At 42.0% G+C, this 20277-nt stretch overlaps 1 protein-coding gene across 12 annotated transcripts in view; it reads left to right on the plus strand.

Annotated features, from left to right (window-relative positions):
* LRRFIP2 (LRR binding FLII interacting protein 2) overlaps positions 1–20277 on the plus strand; it is a 117373-nt gene that overhangs the window by 94834 nt on the left and 2262 nt on the right. For 4 of the 12 annotated variants that reach the window (XM_006161073.3, XM_014592660.2, XM_027776794.1 and 1 more), the window contains 6 exons: positions 3956–4048; positions 6706–6798; positions 13127–13228; positions 13483–13615; positions 15559–15608; positions 16669–16789. In XM_006161073.3, the coding sequence (XP_006161135.1) occupies positions 3956–4048; positions 6706–6798; positions 13127–13228; positions 13483–13615; positions 15559–15608; positions 16669–16789 (592 nt within the window). The remainder of the gene's footprint in view (positions 1–3955; positions 4049–6705; positions 6799–13126; positions 13229–13482; positions 13616–15558; positions 15609–16668; positions 16790–20277) is intronic. The other 8 variants (XM_027776793.1, XM_027776795.1, XM_027776797.1 and 5 more) reach the window with 2 other exon arrangements.

The following is a 20277-nucleotide window of genomic DNA, read 5'->3' on the forward strand; positions in this document are numbered from 1 at the left end:
TCTTCTAAACATTGTCTCTGTGCCTGTTTTAGGGACAGAATGATTGGAAATGTCTTAAATTTGAAGGGTCTTCACAAAGTTCATAGAGAAATGAAATTACTGAGTTTATTTTGGTGCAAATTTTTTTAAAAATATGCATTTTTTTTTTATAATACACATTTTTCATGAACTTTTTTGAAGACACATGGATATTATCCTCTTAAGTACTATTCATTTTAAAGTTTATTTCGTGGGACCAGCAGGTGGCATGGTGGTTAAGGCACTGGACTCCCACATGGCCCACCACTGTTCGAGTCTCTGACTCAGCAGCTGGAAGATCATAAGATCCCGAGAGAAGAACGGAGGAGAAGGGATTGCAACCTGGCTTCCCCCTAGGGGCAATTTCTCATATCTCTGTCTCTGCCTCTCTCCAGTGAGCACATGTGCCCTATGGCAAAAACGTAAAAAAAAAAAAAAAAGTTAAAAACAAAAATAAGATCTATTTCTTCTTCAACGTATAGAGACACAGAGAGAGGTCCACCAGAGGGTGTTCACACCGCAGTCCAAGCCCAGCGTCAGCCGCTGGGTCACAGGTGTGTGCTGGTGTGCTCAGTGAGTCTCAGGACGTGAGCCTAGGACCTTTGCCCTGTGGTCCCTTTCAGTTACCTCTGCATCCCACCTGACCCTACAGAATATTTTACTATGGGTTAAAATGTACAAAAGAGTAGATGGAAGCGTGTAATGAGCTCTTCTGAGGCCAGAGCCTGGCGCCATTCACCATCAGCCCATGGTCAGTTTTCCCTGGCCATTTTCCCCACCCTATATTTGAAGCACAGTCGAAGCATCCCGTATTTTAATATTGAATTTTGATATGGTTCTATACACTGTATAGACTCTTTTTTTTTTTTTTTGAGAGGTTTTTGCTATAGGGTGCATACGTTCGCCAGACAGATGGAGACAGGGAAATAGAAAGTGAGAAATCCCCCCCCAAGGGGATGGCCATGCCGCAATCCCTTCTCCTCCATTCTCCTCTCGGGATCTTGGGCACGCACACATATGCGCCCGTTGTGAGTTTAAGCCACCAGGTCCAGGACTCTAACCACGGTCGGCTACATGGGAGTTCAGCGACATAGCCATTATGCTAACTGCTGGTCCCTGGTCTTTTAAAAGAATATAATCAAGGAACAAGCAGGTGGGGTGGTAATGAGTTGCTATACTCCCACATGTCTGACCGCGGTATGAGTGCTGAACCCGATGGCTTGAAATACCGTGCCAGCGTGTGTGCATGCATGCTCAAGATCCTGAAGGGAGACTGAGGAAAAGGGATTATGGCATGGCCATCCCTCCTTGGGGTGATTTTTCACTTTCCCTCTGTTTTTCTCTGTTTCTGGCGAACACACATGCCCGATGGCAAAAACCTTTAAAAAAACCCAAAAGGACATTTCACATCTATAAATGAACATTAACTCCTTTATATTATGTATCAGGAGTTTTTAAAGATTTTTCTTTTATACTTAGATAAAATCAGGGATCAGATAAGTTCTATACTTTGAGTTAGCTGATATGTCTTTTAAGTGTCTTAACTTAGAGGTTCCCTGTCACTTCTTTCTCTTTCCCCCTTGTTATTTTAATTGCCAGCGGGCATGTGTCCTTGCCAGAGAGGGACACGGGGGAGGGAGGAGGCATAACAGGATGCGCACAACAATATGAATATATTTAACACTCCTGCACTGTGGAATTTAACGTGGTCAAGATGGCAAGTCTTAGGTTGTGTATTTTTTACTGCAATTAAAAACATTCAAAAATAATTCTTAAATATTAAGAATAAAATGGATTGATTCTTTTTTAAAAAAGAATTATTTATTTCCATTTGTTACTATTGTTGTTTTTGAATTTGACCAGAGAGAGAGAAGGGGCAAGTGAGAAAGAAAGCTGCCAGGTCCAGGGCTCACACTGCGGTCTGCCATGTGGGAGTCCAGGGCTTTAACCACCACGTCACCTGCCAGCCCCTAAAACGTTTTGATTCTAACTATATAACCAGTTAGTAGTATAAGCACAGAGAGAGAAACTGTTTCATCTAACTTTTAAAAGCAGTAGTATGGTGGGACCAGCAGATGGCATGGTGGCTAAGGTGTTGGACTCCCACGTGGTGGACGGTGGTTTAAATCCCAGACCTGGCAGCTTGAAAATCCTGGTGTGTGTGCACGTGTGCATGTGCGTGTGCGTGCACACCCAAGATCCCAGGAGGAAAATGAGGAGTAGGAGAATAAAGAAAAAGGGATATGGTGTGGCCATCTGCCCTGGGGGGTGATTTTTTACTTTCCCTTTCTCTTGCTATCTCTGGTGAGCACACATGCCCTATGGCCAAAAAAAAAAAAAAACCAACTTAAAAAAAAATTACAGTATGGCTTTACATAGCCTAGTGGCAAAAAATAACAGCCAAACAAAACAAACACATTTAACTGTTTTTGGTAATTATACCATTGATGTTGGTATTGCTATTCTGGGTAATGCGGACTAAAGCAATGAGAATGGGACATAACATAATTACTGTCATTCCCAGTGATTCTGAAAACTAAGAATTGTAGTGTGGGAAAAAGGAAGTACAGATGTAAGCAGAATGGGTATTAAAAAAAAAAAAAAAAAAAAAAAAAAAAAAAAAAAAAATAGGTGAAACACCCCGAAAAAAAAAAAAACCTAGGTGAAAAGCCTAGGATCCTAAATATGATCCGGAACTATCAGCAAGAACTCAACAGCAAACCCACATACTGTGTCCCAGATACATCCACTGAACAGACCTTAAACAGTGACGGCTCAGTGACAATGAGTACCCACACTCCACAAAAGAGAACTAGGGCTTCTTGGACAAATGTCTGATTCTTGGTCTGGGGGGGAGGGGGTGGACATGAAGGGGCCAGCAGGCGATATAGTGGTTAAAGTGCTGGACTCTCACATGGCCGACTGTGGTTCGGGTCCTGGACCTGGTGGCTTGAAACCCGCTCAGATAGAAAAACATGCTGGGGCCAGCAGGTGGCGTGGTGGTTAAAGGTACTGGACTCCCATGTGTCTGACTACAGTTTGAGTCCCGGACCTGGCAACTTTCTCTCTCTCTTTCTCTCTGCCCCTATTTGGTCAAATTAAAATAAATAAAGTTAAATGCAGTAATTCTTTGAAAAAGAGAAAAACATGATGCTATTTTAATTTTTACTATTTCATTAAATATGCTGATTCATTGAGGGCAAACTGGCATTTTTCTGATGGCGAGACTATCTAAAAAGATGACATACCTTTCCATTTGGTCAATTTTGCTTCTCTGTTTTTGTGGTTTTATATCATTTTTCTCATATAGATTTTTGAAATAAAAGTTACATGTACATTTTTTATTTATTTAAAGTTTACATGTATGTATTTTATTTAGTGTTTATTATCTCTTCTCTAGTTTTCCTTGTATCTATGAAGGTTATTGGATTTTATATGTTAACTTAATGATATCACTTTACTAAGTTGTATATTGTTTATATTAATATTGCCATTGATTAGTTCAGGCTTTTCAGCTATATAAATTTAAAATTTTTGGTACATTTTCTATAGAGTAAACAATGTTAAGTTTTTGCAATTTATTTCTCCCATGAGTGAATGAGACAGAGAGACCACACCTCTAATAGGGTCCTGATGACATGCTCTCCCCCAGCTACAGCCAGCCCTGGGTCAGGGCACACAGGTCTGGTGTACTCAAGGAGGTCTCTAGATGCAAGCCTGGAAACTTCCCTTGTGGGTCAGCCTTGCAGAGGACCATGTTTTACCACCGCACCGCTCTCCAGAGCTTATTCCCCAAGAATGAACAGTTTTCTAAGTACTGGGGACCAGCGTCTGGGTATATTTTGGAGGTCATACTTAGCCTCTGTGCTGTATTATATACCTTCATGTTTGTTGTGTGCCATGACTTATGTAAACCACGTGATTTGTTTAATATTAGGAGTTGGAAAGGCAGAAACATATGTGTAGCGTGCTGCAGCACAAGATGGATGAACTTAAAGAAGGCCTTCGGCAAAGAGATGAGCTTATTGAGGTACGTGCGTGAGCCGTGGAAATACTCCATTTGGACAAAGATGATTTGGGTGGGATGAGAGGGTATGTGTTGGGAGGAAAGAGTTAATGTCCTGCATAATTAACTTGTCCCTTCACATTGGGCAACACCCCTAAAACTTTGTAAGTATAAAACATAGAGTCATACTTTAAAAATTACTAAGAATCCTTTCGATCTTTCTCCTTCTAGTAGCAGATGGTTCTGTCTCTCTGATTCCTCAGTACAGGCTTTCCTAAAGATACATTAGGAAATGGGCAAAAGGAAAAAAACGAGGAAGTAGATGTTATTCTTTTGTAGTGTACACTGTATTTGGGACATGATCCCTGGGGAATAAGAATTTTGATCTTCTTCTGGTAGATACATTTCCGAGGTGGCTAAATGAAAAAGAAATGATCAAGAAACCTCGTGTACAGAAAGGGGGTGGTTGGCTCATGCAGATACTGCTTCTGTGCAGTAGAAGAGCTTCGTGTGCCATGCTGTTGGCCGCCCCCTAAGTGTGGAGAGAGAGGGTACCTGGCCCTTCTGAAAGCATTTCCATCTCCGTGGGCCCACTGCCTTACATGCGTCTCAGTTCTGAACGAGCTTTTTTCCTCTTGAGGGTTTATGGACATTAAATTTGAAGGGAATCTTACCCACTGTCTAGGTGTGGTATTGAGGGCATCTAATCTTAATTTAGTGTTGATGACATGCCAGGGCTATCAGGAAGGCCAGCCTCTAGCAATCCTAGGGGAGACGCCTCACCACACTCCTCCACATTCCTGGTTACCCAGAGCCCCAGCCTTTTCCCCTTTCTCTTTTCCTCTTCCTCTGGGGATGGGTGTAATCTCTGTCCTTATAAATAACTTAAAAATTTTTGAATAGAAGAAAAGAAATTACTTCTTCTATTTATGGATTAGTATTATTTTTTTCGTTATTATCAAGAATAATGGAATTGAACATAGCCAGAACTTGCAGATTCTAAAGGCAGATACAGATAACCCTTTGCATGTATCAGATTACATGTGAAGTTATTTTTCTTAGTTTTTCCTATAAATGGTAAGAAGAGTATTAGCCAAATTCTGTACCCTTTTCTTGTGTTAAAAAATGATGGGAAATTCTTTCCCTTTTGTCCTTTTGTCTTCTTTTTCTAATTAAGATGTAGACTTTTCCTCTTTCATGATTTCAAAGAATAATAAAACCGCTTTGTGACTTCTTCTTAAATTCAGTGGTTTAAGTTAGGTTTGGGTGAGTATAGGGGAATCGTGATGCTCAGTCTCTATAATTTGTCATTGTGGTTTCTTTAGAAACTCAGGGTGTAGAGTATACAGATATTAAAAACCTTAATTTTAGGTGTTTTTGATATTTAGAACAAACATGTTTTGGATGTTAGTATCCATAGTTATATTTAATTGAAAAGCCTTGAGTATGACAAATAATGTGGTCTTTATAGAATTGCAAGGTAAAGTAGATGATGTATTAGCAGAATAAGGAGGAGATGACAATTTTCTAGTAATGCATAAGAAGAAAACCTGATTAAGAGGGTATAAATTTAGCATCATTGCCTAATCAGAAGAGTTCTTTAGGAATAGCTAAATGTTCAGAGAAGCAACAGAAAGTGTTCTTAAGGTTCTAGTTTTTGATATACATGTGTGTAATCACACTTCTTTTATTGTTTTGAACAAAATTCTATTTGTGAAATTAATTTTTGAGTAGCACTATCCCCTGATGTGATAAAAACCAATTCTTTGGTCAATAAAAATTTCCAAAAAAAATTTAATAAATTTCTTTTTTTTTTTTTTTTGAGAGATTTTTTCACTGTAGGGCGCGTGTGCTCGCCAGACAGACAGAGAGAGACATAGAGACAGAAAGCGAGAAATCACCCCCCAGGGGGGATGGTCACGCCGCAATCCCTTCTCCTCCATTCTCCTCTCGGGATCTTGGGCACGCACGCACACGCGCCCGGCGTGAGTTTTAAGCCACCGGGTCCGGGACACGAACCGCGGTTGACTACGTGGGAGTCCAGCAACATAGCCATTACGCTAACTGCTGGTTCCCCCAGAAAAAATTTAATAAATTTCTTTAAAAAAAGAATTGCTCAATGGTAAATTTGAATTATAAAAACTGGCATTTCTTTTGTAGTTCATGATGATTTTGCTTTCATGGATTCTGTTAAAAGGTTAAAAATGATCAGAGCAAGGTATATGTCTGTCTTGCTTGAAAAGATAAAATTCAGAACTACTCTTGCTCTGTGTGGTACAAGATCACTTGTTCATAAACAAACATAAATTCCCCTCTCTCGAAATGTAAGTTACTTGGAAAAAAGGCAGTCCTCGAAGGAAGAATGCACATACGGAGCTCTGTGGACACACAGACCCTGGCTGGCTGGCGGCCACATAGCTGTGGTCGGAACAGTTATCCCCGGATCCCTGGCTGGCTTCCGTAGGGCAAGCTCATGACAGTCATGCCGCCAAGATGCTGGATGTCCTCTTCCTGTTCAGCAAACGACTCTTGCTTTTCTTGTTCAGCACAGACTTTCCCCTTCTGTTCAGTGTATCAAACTTTATTTTCTGTTCTGTTTTTTTTTTTTTTTCATTCCTTTTAACACTCTTACCCTTTTTTGTTTTTGCTTTTATTCCTTCTCTTCCCCTCTTCTTCTGCAGGAGAACCAGCGCATGCAGGAGAAAATAGACACCATAACCAAAGAAGTGTTTGACCTTCAGGAGACACTTCTTTGGAAAGATAAAAAAATTGGGGTAGGAGATGAAATTGGGCTTTGGTTAGAAACTCACTGATGAGGAATAGACCAATAGAATTTAACCTAGGGAGTCATAAAAATCTGTCCTTTTACTTATTCTTGAGCATTTATAGAGTGTGAAATATGAATAAGCAGGAGACAGAGACTTCCATGGCAAGGCCCGATATTGTGACCGGAAAGAACTCTTCTTTCCAGCTAACTCTACAAAACAAACAAACTCAGAAAACATTTGATTTTATTTATTATGCTTATGATGATGATGATTATTTAATTTGACCAGAAAGAACTGTTAAAGGGCTATTCTTTATTTCCCTAGGATTCTTATCAGAAGCCACCACAGGCATCTAATTGGAACTCTGGGGGGGACTTGATACCCTGACATTACAAGAATTTGGGTGAAGCAAGAAGATAGGAAGTGGGGGTGGAGGGAGTTTATTAGTATCTTATAAATCCATGGTGAATAAAATAGGAAGAGACTAAAATCAGTCTAATTACAGAAGTGGATAGGAATGCAAGACTTGGTGAAGTTGCCAAACCATGATGTCACCTCTAATTATAACTTCAGAACTCCCCAAAGCAAGGGCCCGATAAGGAAAAGGTTTTCACTTTTTTTGCTAAACTCTGTAGGTAGATTCCAAGTACACTGAAGCTGAAACAATTCCCACAGTTCATCTCATGTTACCTTTGGTGTCATTCCACATTTCCTTCTGCACTTAGGGGACCCACTCAGCGGAGCTGCCGGAGGAGTGTCTTGTCAGGGAAGGGCTATGGCAGGGAAACCGTATGAGTGGGTCATCTTTCCCGCTTGAGGTTCGGTGAGGTAGGGAAGAGCTGACAGAGGTTCCTTGAGGGGACCTGCCAGATGTGCCCAGGTCTGAATCCCTCTGGATTATACCTGATTGTGTTGTTAGGGACGTTTCAAAGTTCACCTAGTAGTCAGCAGTATCTAGTTCTTTTTATCACTCCAAGGATCCTTTTCTTTCTTTAATAAACACATGGGAAAACCATTACACTTGGTAAGAGTTTGTAGACCAAAACTTTAAAGAATCAAAGCTACTTTATAGATAATATTCTCATGTTTAAATGATCGAGTTTCTAAAATTCTACCCAAACCTCGAAAACCCTTCTGGGAATAAATAACAACTCTATTAGATGTTACAGTTGTAGATTACTATTTTAATTTTTATTTAAGAAATTTAAAAAGAGATGTGGCAAAATCAAAGTAGGTAGGTGATTTGTAAAGTTTTTTTTCCATATTTATTTATTGTTATAATAATTACTAAAATGAGACTTTCAGGACAGAGAGAGAGCATTAAAAACTAAGATATGGTTTATGTACAGAACACATATGAATTCTTGCATTATAAAACAAGCAAAATAAATATCAGCAAGTAAGTTAGTAACTCCACACCTAAAACTGAGACACTGATTCCAAGAGAACTTTAGGTATCTTTATTCTATATGGCATGTGATAATGTGCTCCTTTGCCCTTTTAAATTAAATTTTGAGATTCATATACAGCTGTCAGAGATAATACAGAGAAATCCTTTATGCCCTTTATCTAACCCTTGCCCTCCTCAAATGTACCTTCTTGCAAAACTATATATAGTACACTATTCTAGCGAGGATCTTGAGTTTGGTACAGTTAAATGATGGGATTGTGGCATGGCCATCCCCCCAGGGGGGGGCCTTTCTCACTTTCCCTCTCTCTTTCTCTGGAAAGCACACATGCCCTAGGAAGAAATCTAAAACAAAAGATACAGAACATTCCCATCACCATAAAGGCTCTCTCTCTTGCCCTTTTATAACCTTATCTGTTACTTTTCCTCTTCCTCCCAAGCCCTGGCAATTACTAATCTGTTCTTCATTTCTATGCTTTGGGCCATTTTAAGAAAGTTAGGTAAATGGAATAATAGAATATATAACATTTTGGATTTCGCTTTTTTCCACTTAGCGTAAGTTCCTTGAGATTCATTCAGGTCAACTCTCTGAATTTTAAAAATTATGCCAAAATAATGGAGAACTTATCATTCTACTGTTTTTAAGTGTACAGGTCAGTGGCATTAAGTATATCCACCTTGCTGTGCTGCTGTGACCACTGTCCATCTCCAGAACTCTTTCATCTTCCACAGCTGGGGCTCTGTGCCATTAAACACTAACCCCCGCCCCACCCCGCTTTCCAGCCTCACTGGCCCCGGCAACCACATTTATTGATCATTCTGTCTCTGTCATTTTGGCTACTCTAGGTACCTCATGTAAATAGAATCATATAGGATTTGTCCTTTTGTGACTAGCTTATTTCCCTTAGTATAATATGTACAAGGTTCATTAATGTTGCTGCAAATGTCAGAATGTCCTTCCCATTTATTTATTTATTTATTTATTGAGAGTTTTTTGCTATAGGGCACGTGCACTCGCCAGAAAGACAGAGACAGAGACAGAAAGTGAGAAATCATCCCCTGGAGGGATGGCCATGCCACAATCCCTTCTCCTCCATTCTCCTCTCAGGATCTTGGGCACGCACGCACATGTGCCCGGCGTGAGTTTAAGCCACCAGGTCTGGGACTCAAACCACAGTCAACTACATGGGAGTCCAGCGACATAGCCATTATGCTAACTGCTGGTCCCTGTCCTTACCTTTTAAGACTGAGTAGTATTCCAGTGTGTCAATTTACCACCTTTATCTGTTAGTGGACACTGGAGTTGTTTCTACCATTTGGCTGGTGTGAACACAGCTGTACAAATACCTCTGAGACATTGCTTTCACTTGTCTTGGGTACTTACCTAAAAGTGGAATTGCTGGAACATATAGTAACTCTGAGTTTAATTTTTTTGAGGAACAACTGTACTGTTTACTGTAGTGGCTGCGCCATGCACATTTCCACCATCAGTACAAAAGAGTTCTAATTTCTCCACAGCCTTGATAGCGCTTGTTACTTTCTGTTTTTTTGATAGCAGCCATTCTAATGCATGTGAGGTAGTCTTCCCCTTATGGTTTTTTTAAAAGAATTATTTAATTTTATTGCTGTTTTTATTTTTTTACATTTTAAAATTTGCTATAATGATGAGAGAGAGAGAGAAAATGAGCCACCAGGTCTGAGACTTGAACCTTGGTTAGCCATGTGGGAGTTCAGCGCCTTAACCACCATGCCACCTGCTGGTCCCCCTCTGCTGACTTTTAAAAGACACATTTTGAGTATTGCCAGTGCCCATCTGATACATGTCTTGTCCCTACCTTAATTTTCAGATTTAGATATAGTAATTTAATGAAAAAGCATGTCTGTTATCGCTAGGTCTGAGTTCAGTTTTCTTTAACTCTTCCTTCATTGAGCTAAGCGGCCTTGCCTCAAGTTCCACCGAACAGCAAGATCCCGTGTGTAGAATCGGTACATAGGAGCACTCATATATTTATATAGCCCAGCATAAACTCATTCATTTTCTGACTAAAATATCCGTGCCCCAGTGTAGTTACGTGGAGAATTAACCTGTTGCCCAGATGTTTGGCCTGAGCATATCTTTTTGGCTTTTGACACTAGAATTCGAGGTTAGGTCAGGGGCAAAGAATTATTTAGATCTATACAAGCTTGTACTTTTTACCCTAAAAAAAAAGTACCGTAGGAGTTATTGTTGCACACAAATACAAGGGTCATGGTTCCATGGTCAGCTTATAGAGAGGATTTCAGATCTAGCATGAATACACTGGATCCAATTATGAGGTATTTCAGTGTTTTCAAACTTTGTGGTGGAAAGGGTGAGGTTACAGGATACATTTTATTTTCCCGACTGTAATTATGGAAAGATGAAATTAAAAAGTCTAAAAGTGAAAAATAAAATCCAGTGCTATCGGATGTGGGAGAGAGCAGATGTCATAGGCCAGTGTTTGCATGAATTCCTGGTTTCGAATTGGTCTGTCCTAAGAAGCCCTCCGTCCTCAGTGACGGTGTTTACATAGCGCATGTTGTGACAGTGATGGTTGACTCAGTTATGTGTGGTGATGCATGGCGAAATTGTGCATGCAGATCATCGAAGACAGCTAACCCAGCGGAGATCGAAGAGACTGTCGACAGATGGGACAGTACCGCAGTGCTTTGTTCTCCATTTGTTACGGATGGAATGGAGAGTTACTGGCCGGAAGGGTTGGATAAACGACTACGGTGCTAGAAACTCAACCTGTTAATTTACAGGCAGACTAGAAATATAGCATCTGGAGTGAATGGGAACTGTCCAGAGGAAGTTAGGCGTTGACATTGCAGTTGGGGTAAGAAAACAGGCCTGCTTGTCCAGGACCACCTAGGATGACAGCGAGGGAATGTACTGTGGCCTTCATGGGGCTGTGATATAAAAACGATACGCAAGGATTTCGAACCAGAAAAGAACTGGATTCATTATCTAGTCATTTTACTATGACTTTGGGCAAAACACATAACCTCTCTGGTCCTCAATTGTATGATCTGTAAAATGGGGATAGGACAGGTACATGCAAAGGAGTTCATGTAGGACATGTAAGGGAGAACTTTCACATACAAAGGAACACACGACAGGGAAATCACATGTGCATAGAATATGCCTGCTGTGTAATTCATGCTGTATAAATGGTCATTGCTACCATCCCATATTCTTTCTTTTTTTAAAAAAAAATTATTTTATTTAACTTTATTTATTTATGTTTTAATTTGACCAGAGAGGGACAGAAAGAGAGAGAAGGTGAGAAAGCAAGCCACCAGGTCTGGAACTCGAACCACGGTCGGCTATGTGAGAGTCTAGCGCCCTTAACCACCACGCCACCTGCCAGCCCCTCTTTTATTTTATTTTATTTTTTTTTTATAATTTGCTCTAGGGCACGTATGTTCACCAGAGAGAGAGAGAGAGGAAGAGACAGATTCAGATGAAAGGAGAGAAAGCACCTTTCCAGCAGGGGGTGGCCATGCTGCAATCCCCTCTCCATTCTCTCTTGGGATTTTGGGCACACACATGTATGCCAGAGTGTTTTTTAAGCTTCTGGGTCTGAGATTCAAGCCACAGGGTCAGCCATGTGGGGTTCAGCTAGTTTAACCACCCATCCTACCTTTTCTTCTTCCCAGTTTGGTTACAGAGTAGGATTGTATCAGTTTTAAAAATTGTCCCACTATGCAGTCATCAGCCACTAAATAGTTGTGCCACTTCTAAACCCGATAAACCGAGAGGAGAGTTAACTATTCTGTCAGGTTATCAGAAATGTCAAGACGTATTTTTTTCTGAGCAAAAACACATCTTGACTTTTCCAACAACCAAATAGTTTAACTTTTTAGATCAATGGGAATGATGGCAGAAAACATTAAGTATATGAACAGATAGATAGAGAAAGGTGTTTTTTGCCCAGCTGCCGGGTCCCTATGTTGTCCGGGTTCTTTTATTAATAGTCACAGAGATTTGGTTGTTTACCGATGACCACAGCGTGCTCCTGCTTCCGCACTGTCCTCCTCAGCTCTGGGGCTTGTGAGATTCAGGGAATGGCAGGAACTTTACAGACGAAAATACTGCTCTGCTTTTCACGAACTTTCTCTGTTGTCCTGCGTACTGTAGACAGTGTTCTACATGAGTATTCCTTTAATATGTGCTGGGCCCCATATTCTACTACCCCCTCATAAGTGGGTTGTGTTTGTTTGGTTAATGTTTTATTTTTGTTTTTTTCATATCTTGAAAGTGCATCAGAAAACCAAATGAGTCTTGTGTTCAATTAAACTAACAAATAAGTCCTTAAGAATTTGTTTGGCAATTCAGCTGTTTTGAATTAAGTGGTATGTGAGTATTTTGCCGCACTACTTGGAGAATGTTCATATGGTTAATATTGAATTAAAATACCTCGTGTATAGTAGTTATTTTTCTTCCAGAGCCATTGAAGAAAAAAAAAACCCACATGTATACTCTTGAATAAATTATTTTAGTTAAACATGAAATGTATTTTGTACTTCACCAAATGAAAATGTACTGAGGAGGTCAGTAAGGAAATCTTAATTTTACTATCACTGCTTTCTCCATCTTTCTTTTCCTGTTTTTTTTTTTTTTCATTGACTGGAAAAGAAAGATTTGTTTTTCTGCTTGATGTGACAAGTACGTTTTGCCGAGTTAATTGCATGAGCTCCCGTTTCTTCTAAAGCTCTCTTGGCAGTGTATGTCCGTATGACTTGGAATGTCCTGCCATATCTAACGGCTCTAACGTTTCCACGTTCTTAACTCTTCCTCGCTTTCATGCCTTTACCCTTGCTGATGTGAACTCGGTACTTCCGTTACCTTTCACTTGCTCTTTTTCTGTGCCATTCTTTCCCTGCTCCCCTGCCTAAAACCAGGCCCTAGAGAAACAGAAAGAATACATTGCCTGCCTTAGGAGTGAGCGAGACACGCTCCGAGAGGAGCTGGCTGACCTGCAGGAGACAGCGGGGACCGGAGAGGTACGTCAGCTCTGCCTGGAGCCCGGGTCGCCTGCTTGACTTTGCCCGCTGCCTTTGATCCTGTCATCTTCCCTGGCCTCGATACAGACAGCAGTGTTTATTCCCTAACCCGGGTTGATAGGTCGAAGTCATTTCTTCCACAGAGCCATATTCCACGTAGCTACTTCTAACCAGGTCTTCCTGGCTACCTCTCAGGGCTTGCTGCTCCCATGTGGGCCACCGTTTGTGATGGTGGGCTTTTTCCTTTTCCACAGAAACATGGCTTAGTAATAATCCCTGACGGCACTCCTAATGGCGACGTCAATCATGAGCCAGTGGTTGGCGCCATCACTGTGGTGTCTCAGGAAGCTGCTCAGGTCCTGGAGTCGGCAGGAGAAGGGCCGCTAGGTAAGACACTGTTGACTTGGCTTGATGTCGTCCTGTTGGGCTTCCAGCTCGTTCATGTCCCAGTGTGGAAAACAGTGGCAAGAGCTGTCTGAGGCTTACCAAGATTCTTAACAGGAAATATCTGGGCACATTGATGGGCGATATCCTTGACCTTGGGAAACCAGTGTCTAGGTCCCTGAAAGGCAGTCAGGGTCATTATGAGGTTCCTGGGTTGAAGTGCTGTGGGTTTAGATGCACATGCTGCTTTTTCACTGAACTTCCAACATTTTGCAAAGAGGTAGTCCAGCATCCGGTCCCAGGGAAACAGTGGGCTCGCAGGAGGCTTCCAAGTAGGTTTTAAGTTCCTTCTTCCTAGAACATCTGGCTTTATGTTCCACTCCTTATCCCAGGGTTCTGAGGAACAAGCAGATAGCTGTCAGAGCAATGTGGCTTCCAGAGACGGGTAGCTGTCAGAGGAATGTGACTTCCAGAGACGGGCTTCTAAGCCTCTAAAATGTAACCCCTTTGAGAATCTAGTGATTCTCTCCTCAGGAAACAATGAAGGTGCCATCTCTTGCCCCCACTAAGAATCAGACTCTACAGGAAGAAGAGTAGCATAGATCCGTTATCATCAGCTCACTTATTTCTTTAGAACTGAGATAACTCGCTCTAATTGTCACAGGGCACACGTACTTACCAGAGAGAGAAGAGAGGAAAGAGAGAAAAGGCACCCCCCACTGAGACATTTTTCCTCCCTGCCAGGATTATGCACATACTCATGCCTGGCATGTTTTTCAATCCGCTGGGGCTGGGATTTGAACTGCAGTTGGCCATATGGCATCTGGCTCCTCAACCACTGTGCTGTGGAGTCAGCTCTTACTTTTGTTTATTTTAAAATGTTCTTTCTTTTCTTTCCCTTTTCATCTTGTTTTAATATGGGATTGTCAGAAAAGTCTGTTTCTTGCATTGACAAACGTAGAAAAAGTGTGTCATGACTTTTCTGACAGCCCAGTAGATGTGCAGGTTTCCTAGAGAAGTGAGATACTGTAAGAATGGAGCAAGATGAAAAACATGTTAAAGTTAGCAAGCACATTCTCTAACGGGTCTCATTTCAAATTCGAATGTGCTCACCGTAGAGCACTTGGATAAAATAGGGAAAGCTGGGTAAGCGAGAGACTCTCTGGAGAATGGGTCGGGCAGTGGCCACCGTAGCTCAGGTGTGTCCACTGCCCACTCAGGTGCTGGGGAAACCAGAACGGACCGTTTAGCTCTGATCCCGGGCAGCTAGGTGGGGGCAGTGCAGTGCCAGTTACTTCTCTAAGTGGACTTCGGAGTGGGCGTCTCCTCTGCTCCTCCGGCCTACTTTCATCCAGGCTTGGGAAGAAGCAGCCTTCTCCCCGGGCCAGCCCAAATGATCCTGCTCCTGAGCCTCAGATCCGCACTTGGCTGCTGATGTCTTAGGGCTGAGTACCCCCTCCCACTCCGCCGGCTTTTGGGGAGCTGCGTGCCATCCCACGTGTTGGCTCTGCTCTGGTTTCCCCTCACCTGGTCCCACTCTGAGCCCTGTATATGTCCACAAATTTTCATCTTCTGCTAAGGGCTTAAGCCTGTGGGAGCACCTATGGCACCTGTATGCTGGTGAAAGCTTGCATTTTTTTTTTTTGAACCAAGAAAATGATTTCCTTCATACTTCAGTGTTTGTCTTTAAGTGGAAAATCACTGCTGTTGGGAGCAAATATATTTGGTACCCTGATAAATAACCGTTGTGCAAGAATATATTAATGTTTTGGATAGTTAAGTACTAATTTGAAATACCATGAAAGCTTTTATCTCTTTTGATGTTCGGAGCTGTAATGTAATTTACCAGATAATGTGTGCTGTTTGTGAGTTTAAGAAATAGTTTTAAATGTTTATGTAGTACACCATTAAAAATTTAGTTTACAATCCTTTTTTATTTGTTTTAGATGTCAGGCTACGAAAACTTGCTGGAGAAAAGGAAGATCTGCTATCACAGGTAAAGGCTGCTCATGGAAGTTACATCTCATTGGCGGGTATTATTATTAATTATTATTGAAAGAGGATGATTAATTTTAGCAAATTCAAGTGAGATTTGAAAGATAAAAAGATAATTCATATTTTGGCTCTTTGTTGTATCCTTTTAAAAAAAAATTAGGTAGGTAGGTAGGTAGGTAGGTGAACACTTGGTTTAGGGAGTGATACGATTCCATTATGCTTATGATGAAGCTAGAGGTCCCCTGCCCTGGCTCCCGCACCTTGGGTTTAGTTCCCAGCGCAGAGCTCATCCTTTCCCACGGAGAAGTGACCCACTTAGTCTCAGTACTGAGGGTTCCCCTTGACCCCCGTTGATGAAGTTGAGAATAGTTGGTGAAGCCATCTATATATTTCCAATTATTTTTCTATACAAAAAGTTTTCTGAATAAGAATACTTAATCTTTCTATAAACCTAAACAAACAAAAAACCTAACTGCTCATGGAATTTTCTGTTTCTTATAAAAGTTAACAAAAAAATACCCAAAAAATGTACTGGTTCCACAAACATACAGAAATAATAATAATATGATGGGTTTTATTTATTCATTTATTTTTAGTTTGCTATTTAAGATCGTATGCTTGTCGGAGAGAGATGGAGAGGGATAAGAGTGCACCCCCGTAGGAAGGATGGCCATGCTCCTCCACTCTCCCCTCAGGATTCTGGGCATGCATGCACACACGCCTGCTGTGCTTTTCAAGCTGCCAGCTCTGGGACTCGAACCACACAGTTGGTCATGTGGGATCCAGCCGCCTTAACCGTCATGCCACTGGCTGACCCAGTATGACAATTTTAATGAGGACACCTGGTCCCAGGACTCCCTCCTTCGGGTATCTATTCATAGCTCATTATCTCTAGCCCCTAGAACAGCGTGTATCCTGCTCTCAGAATACTTTTAAAGAATGATGGCTTATGTGGCTGATACCATGCGGACCTGCCTCGTTCTGTGGTGCGGCCATTGGGCCAAGCATCTGTTCCATTTGAGAGAGTAGGTCTTCCTGACCAACCTTTATTTCCATTTCAGGTTAGAAAACTGAAGCTGCAGTTAGAGGAAGAACGGCAGAAGGGCTCCAGGAACGATGGTACAGCAGGCGACCTGGCAGGGCTGCAGAACGGCTCTGACTTACAGTTCATCGAAATGCAGAGTAAGTCCTGGGACAGGCCAGTCCCAACCTCTGGCCAGGTCATGTCCGAGGGTTGGGCTCGTGAGCAGGCTGTTGGAGTCTCGCAGTTAGCTTTTCTCAAGAGGAGCAACGTTACAAAGATTGGGTAGTCCTTGCTAGTTCACATATTGCCAGAGAGGCTCTGGTAGCCTGCATGCTTCAGAGTAAGTTATGGCTCTCCCCCTGCCGTGCACAGTGGCTTTAGGAACTTTTGCCTTTGGCAACTGTCTTTTTTCACGTCCATGTGTCATCAAGTTCCCTTGTGATACCCTTCCTGACGAAATTTTATCTTGGATAATTGGAGGATTATATTTGGAATTTATTGTGATTGGAAGATTATATCTGGAACTCACTCATACTAATATTGAGTAATTCCAGGATTTTTCTACACATATTCTTGGTAGCCCAAGTTAATCATTAGACGGAATTTAAATCAAGGCTACAAAGTCAAGTCCATTCAGCTTACCTAAATTATTGTTTTTTCCCCTCTTTTTACCTTTGACCTGATATTTTCAATTGTTTACTGTATTCACAGTAGTTTTCATAGTAGGGAGCCTTCAGAAGCCAGTTCATATTGGTTAGCCTTTGCTGGTGATGACGTATATGTAATTCATGGACGGGGAGACTTATTTTTCCAGTCTAAATAGTGGCTTTTCTGATAACCGATATTGCTGTTTTTTTTTTTTTTAATTTTGTTTATTTTGTAAATTACCAGAGGGCACATGTGCTCACCAGAGAAAGACGGGAGGGGTGAATGCACTCCCCAATCGGGTGTGGTTTTACCACAACCCCTTCTCTTCCATTTCTCCACCCCGATGGGACTTTGGACATGTATACACACACAACTGGCATGTTTTCCCCAAGCGTCTGGGTTCAGGATTCAAACCATAGTTGATCATGTGGGATCTGGCTCCTCTAATCACTAGACTAGAGAGTGATTCCATCTTGCTTTTTCTTTGACAGAAAGGGAGGAGAGAAATGGGGGTCCCCCACACCCCCAACAGAGTCCTCACAGTGTAATACACCCCCCAGCCTCAGCCAGCCCAAATCATGGGCAGACACGTGTTCTACATCCAGAGACCTCTGGGCGTAAACTGAGGGCCTTCCTGTGTGGGCTCAGCCTCACAGAGCTGTCACCGCAGCCAGCTCTGACAGCCGATTCGGAAGTCTTTGCTATTCCATGGCCTGTTTATGTAAATAGGCTGAGTTACATTGAAGAGAAAATGCTTCTTAGATTGAGTTTTTAATGCTATAGATAACTTTTAGGTTAGTAGTACTTTAATCAAATAATTAGTTAGGACCTTTGTGACATTTCTTGATGAATATTTTGTTCTAGAATACCACTGTAGTATTTTAAGAATTTAACGTTTTTTTTTTTTTTTAAGTTAATCTGTTTTTTCCACAAGAGACAGAAAGATGGAGAGAGAGACAGACAGACAGACAGACAGGCACGCACTGCCAACAGGGTCTTCACTCTGTAATCCACCTCTAGCTTCAGCCAGCCTAGATTGGGACACACTCGTCATGGACATTGGAGACCCCGGGACACAAACCCGGGGCCTTCCTGTGAGGAGTTGCACTGCGTTACCACGTGCTGTGGTCTGGCCCTCATTTTGGTTTGGATGGTAGATGAAGGCAGGGACATAACAGGAGCCAGGCTAAATAGTTAAGAGCTATGATGGAGAGCCTGAGCCAGCGCAGTGGCTGCCAAGTCTCAGAGACAGCAGAGGGGAGATTTGAGAGATCAGCCCAAAGCAGCCAGTTCAGAAGGAATCTTACTGAGGGAGCATAAGCCGGCATTCTTCTGTGAATGCTTCCTAGAACAGGTCGGTGTTGTGGAGCTGGAGTTTGCAGAGGCAGGGAAAGGTTTCCAGGGTGGAGGTAGAGTGAAGTGAGCTGAGCTGGCCTGTGGGTAAAGATGCACCTGGCTGGTCAAGACAAGCAGGCAGTGTCCAGGACCGCTCAGTCTGGACAGCGCCTTGGCTGTTACACACGGCACCTTGGAATGGGACTTCAAAACACACATGGGATGACTGAGACGAGGAATCTATACTTCTAAACAGGAAGGAATGGCTAGTCAGAGTGAGCAGCAGCACATTTTGATAATGAGTAGGTTGCTGGGTTTAAGAATTATGAAATAGGCCCAGCTGCAATGGAGGTAGAGTGCCACTGTCAAAGCTGGACCCGTGCGGGAGGCCTCACACTTGGGTACTTGGATCCTGGTCAGTCTGAGCATGCCATGGTCCTGGCTGGCTGTAGGGTTGGGGAGAGTTGTGGTGTGGTGAGATCTTGAGTTTCTCGCTATCTTGAAAGAAATTGATACTTTTTTATTATTAATTTAATTTTGTTTATTATTTTTCTTCAGTTTGACCAGAGTGAGACAGAAGGAGAGAGGTGTGAAAGGGAGAGTGAGAAAGCAAGCCGCCAGGTCCAGAACTCAAACCATGGTTGACCAAGTGAGAGTCCAGTGCCTTAACCACCACACCATCTGCTGGCCCCAGAAATTGATACTTTAAAAGGCAAAAAAATTTAAAAATAAGATAGGAGTTTTTGTTTTTGATCTTAGGAATAGGAATAGTTAATTCACTTGTACAAGAGGTAGCTTTTGAGGAAATAGTTTTATAACACCATTACTTTTAAGGTGACAGTAATTGTCCAGTCACAGAAAGCTCTTACGTTAAAGATTATATAGGTAGGTGTAATGTGGGTCAGGTAGGAATGTATAAAAGTTCTTAAATTTGGTCATTTGAATATTTTCTTTGGTAGGTTAGATTTGTTTTTGTGCTCCTACAAGCCTTGTAATAAAAGTCACTCAGTGAGTGACTTTTATTAAATTTGGGTTCCTGGGAAGAATTTTTATCTGCCCCCAAATTTCTCACTTTAAGTGATTTACTTAAGTTAGATATACATCTAATAATGTACTCTACCCATAATGCATTATCACAAGGTATTCTTGATAAAATCATGAAGTGTAAAGCACTTGGCTAGGGACAGAAATAGATTTTAAAAGGCTAACACAGGGCCACTCTCTTCAGTACACACGCAGCATGAAAAAGCAGACAGGTGTCACGACAAAGGAGAAGTTAGTTAAAAAGGAGGGGAACGTTGAGCATAGCCTTGAAGGCTGGCGAAGACTTGACTCAGAGCTGGGTTGGGAGAGCAAAGGCAAAACCTGGGAGGTTGGGGGTGGTGTACAAGAAAGCAGAAGGCCCAGTCCCCGGGCCTGGAGGCTGCATGGCCCACAGGGCGGCAGGTGTAATGACCAGGGGCCTCTCCTGCACTGGCAGGATGCCCCCCTTAAAGACCTGCTCGCACACATCATGGGGTGAAGAATGGCGTTTCTTCTAACTCTTGATTTGGGGGGTGCTATTGCAACGTAAGTCCTAGAACTCCTTGGAGTACACAGAACCCAGGACCGGGGCTACCAGGCTGCCATAGCAGCCTTTGTTTTGCAGTCCTGGGTCACACCA

Source organism: Tupaia chinensis, unplaced genomic scaffold (assembly GCF_000334495.1).
Source record: "Tupaia chinensis unplaced genomic scaffold, TupChi_1.0 Scaffold138098_1, whole genome shotgun sequence".
NCBI classification, from domain to species: domain Eukaryota; kingdom Metazoa; phylum Chordata; class Mammalia; order Scandentia; family Tupaiidae; genus Tupaia; species Tupaia belangeri.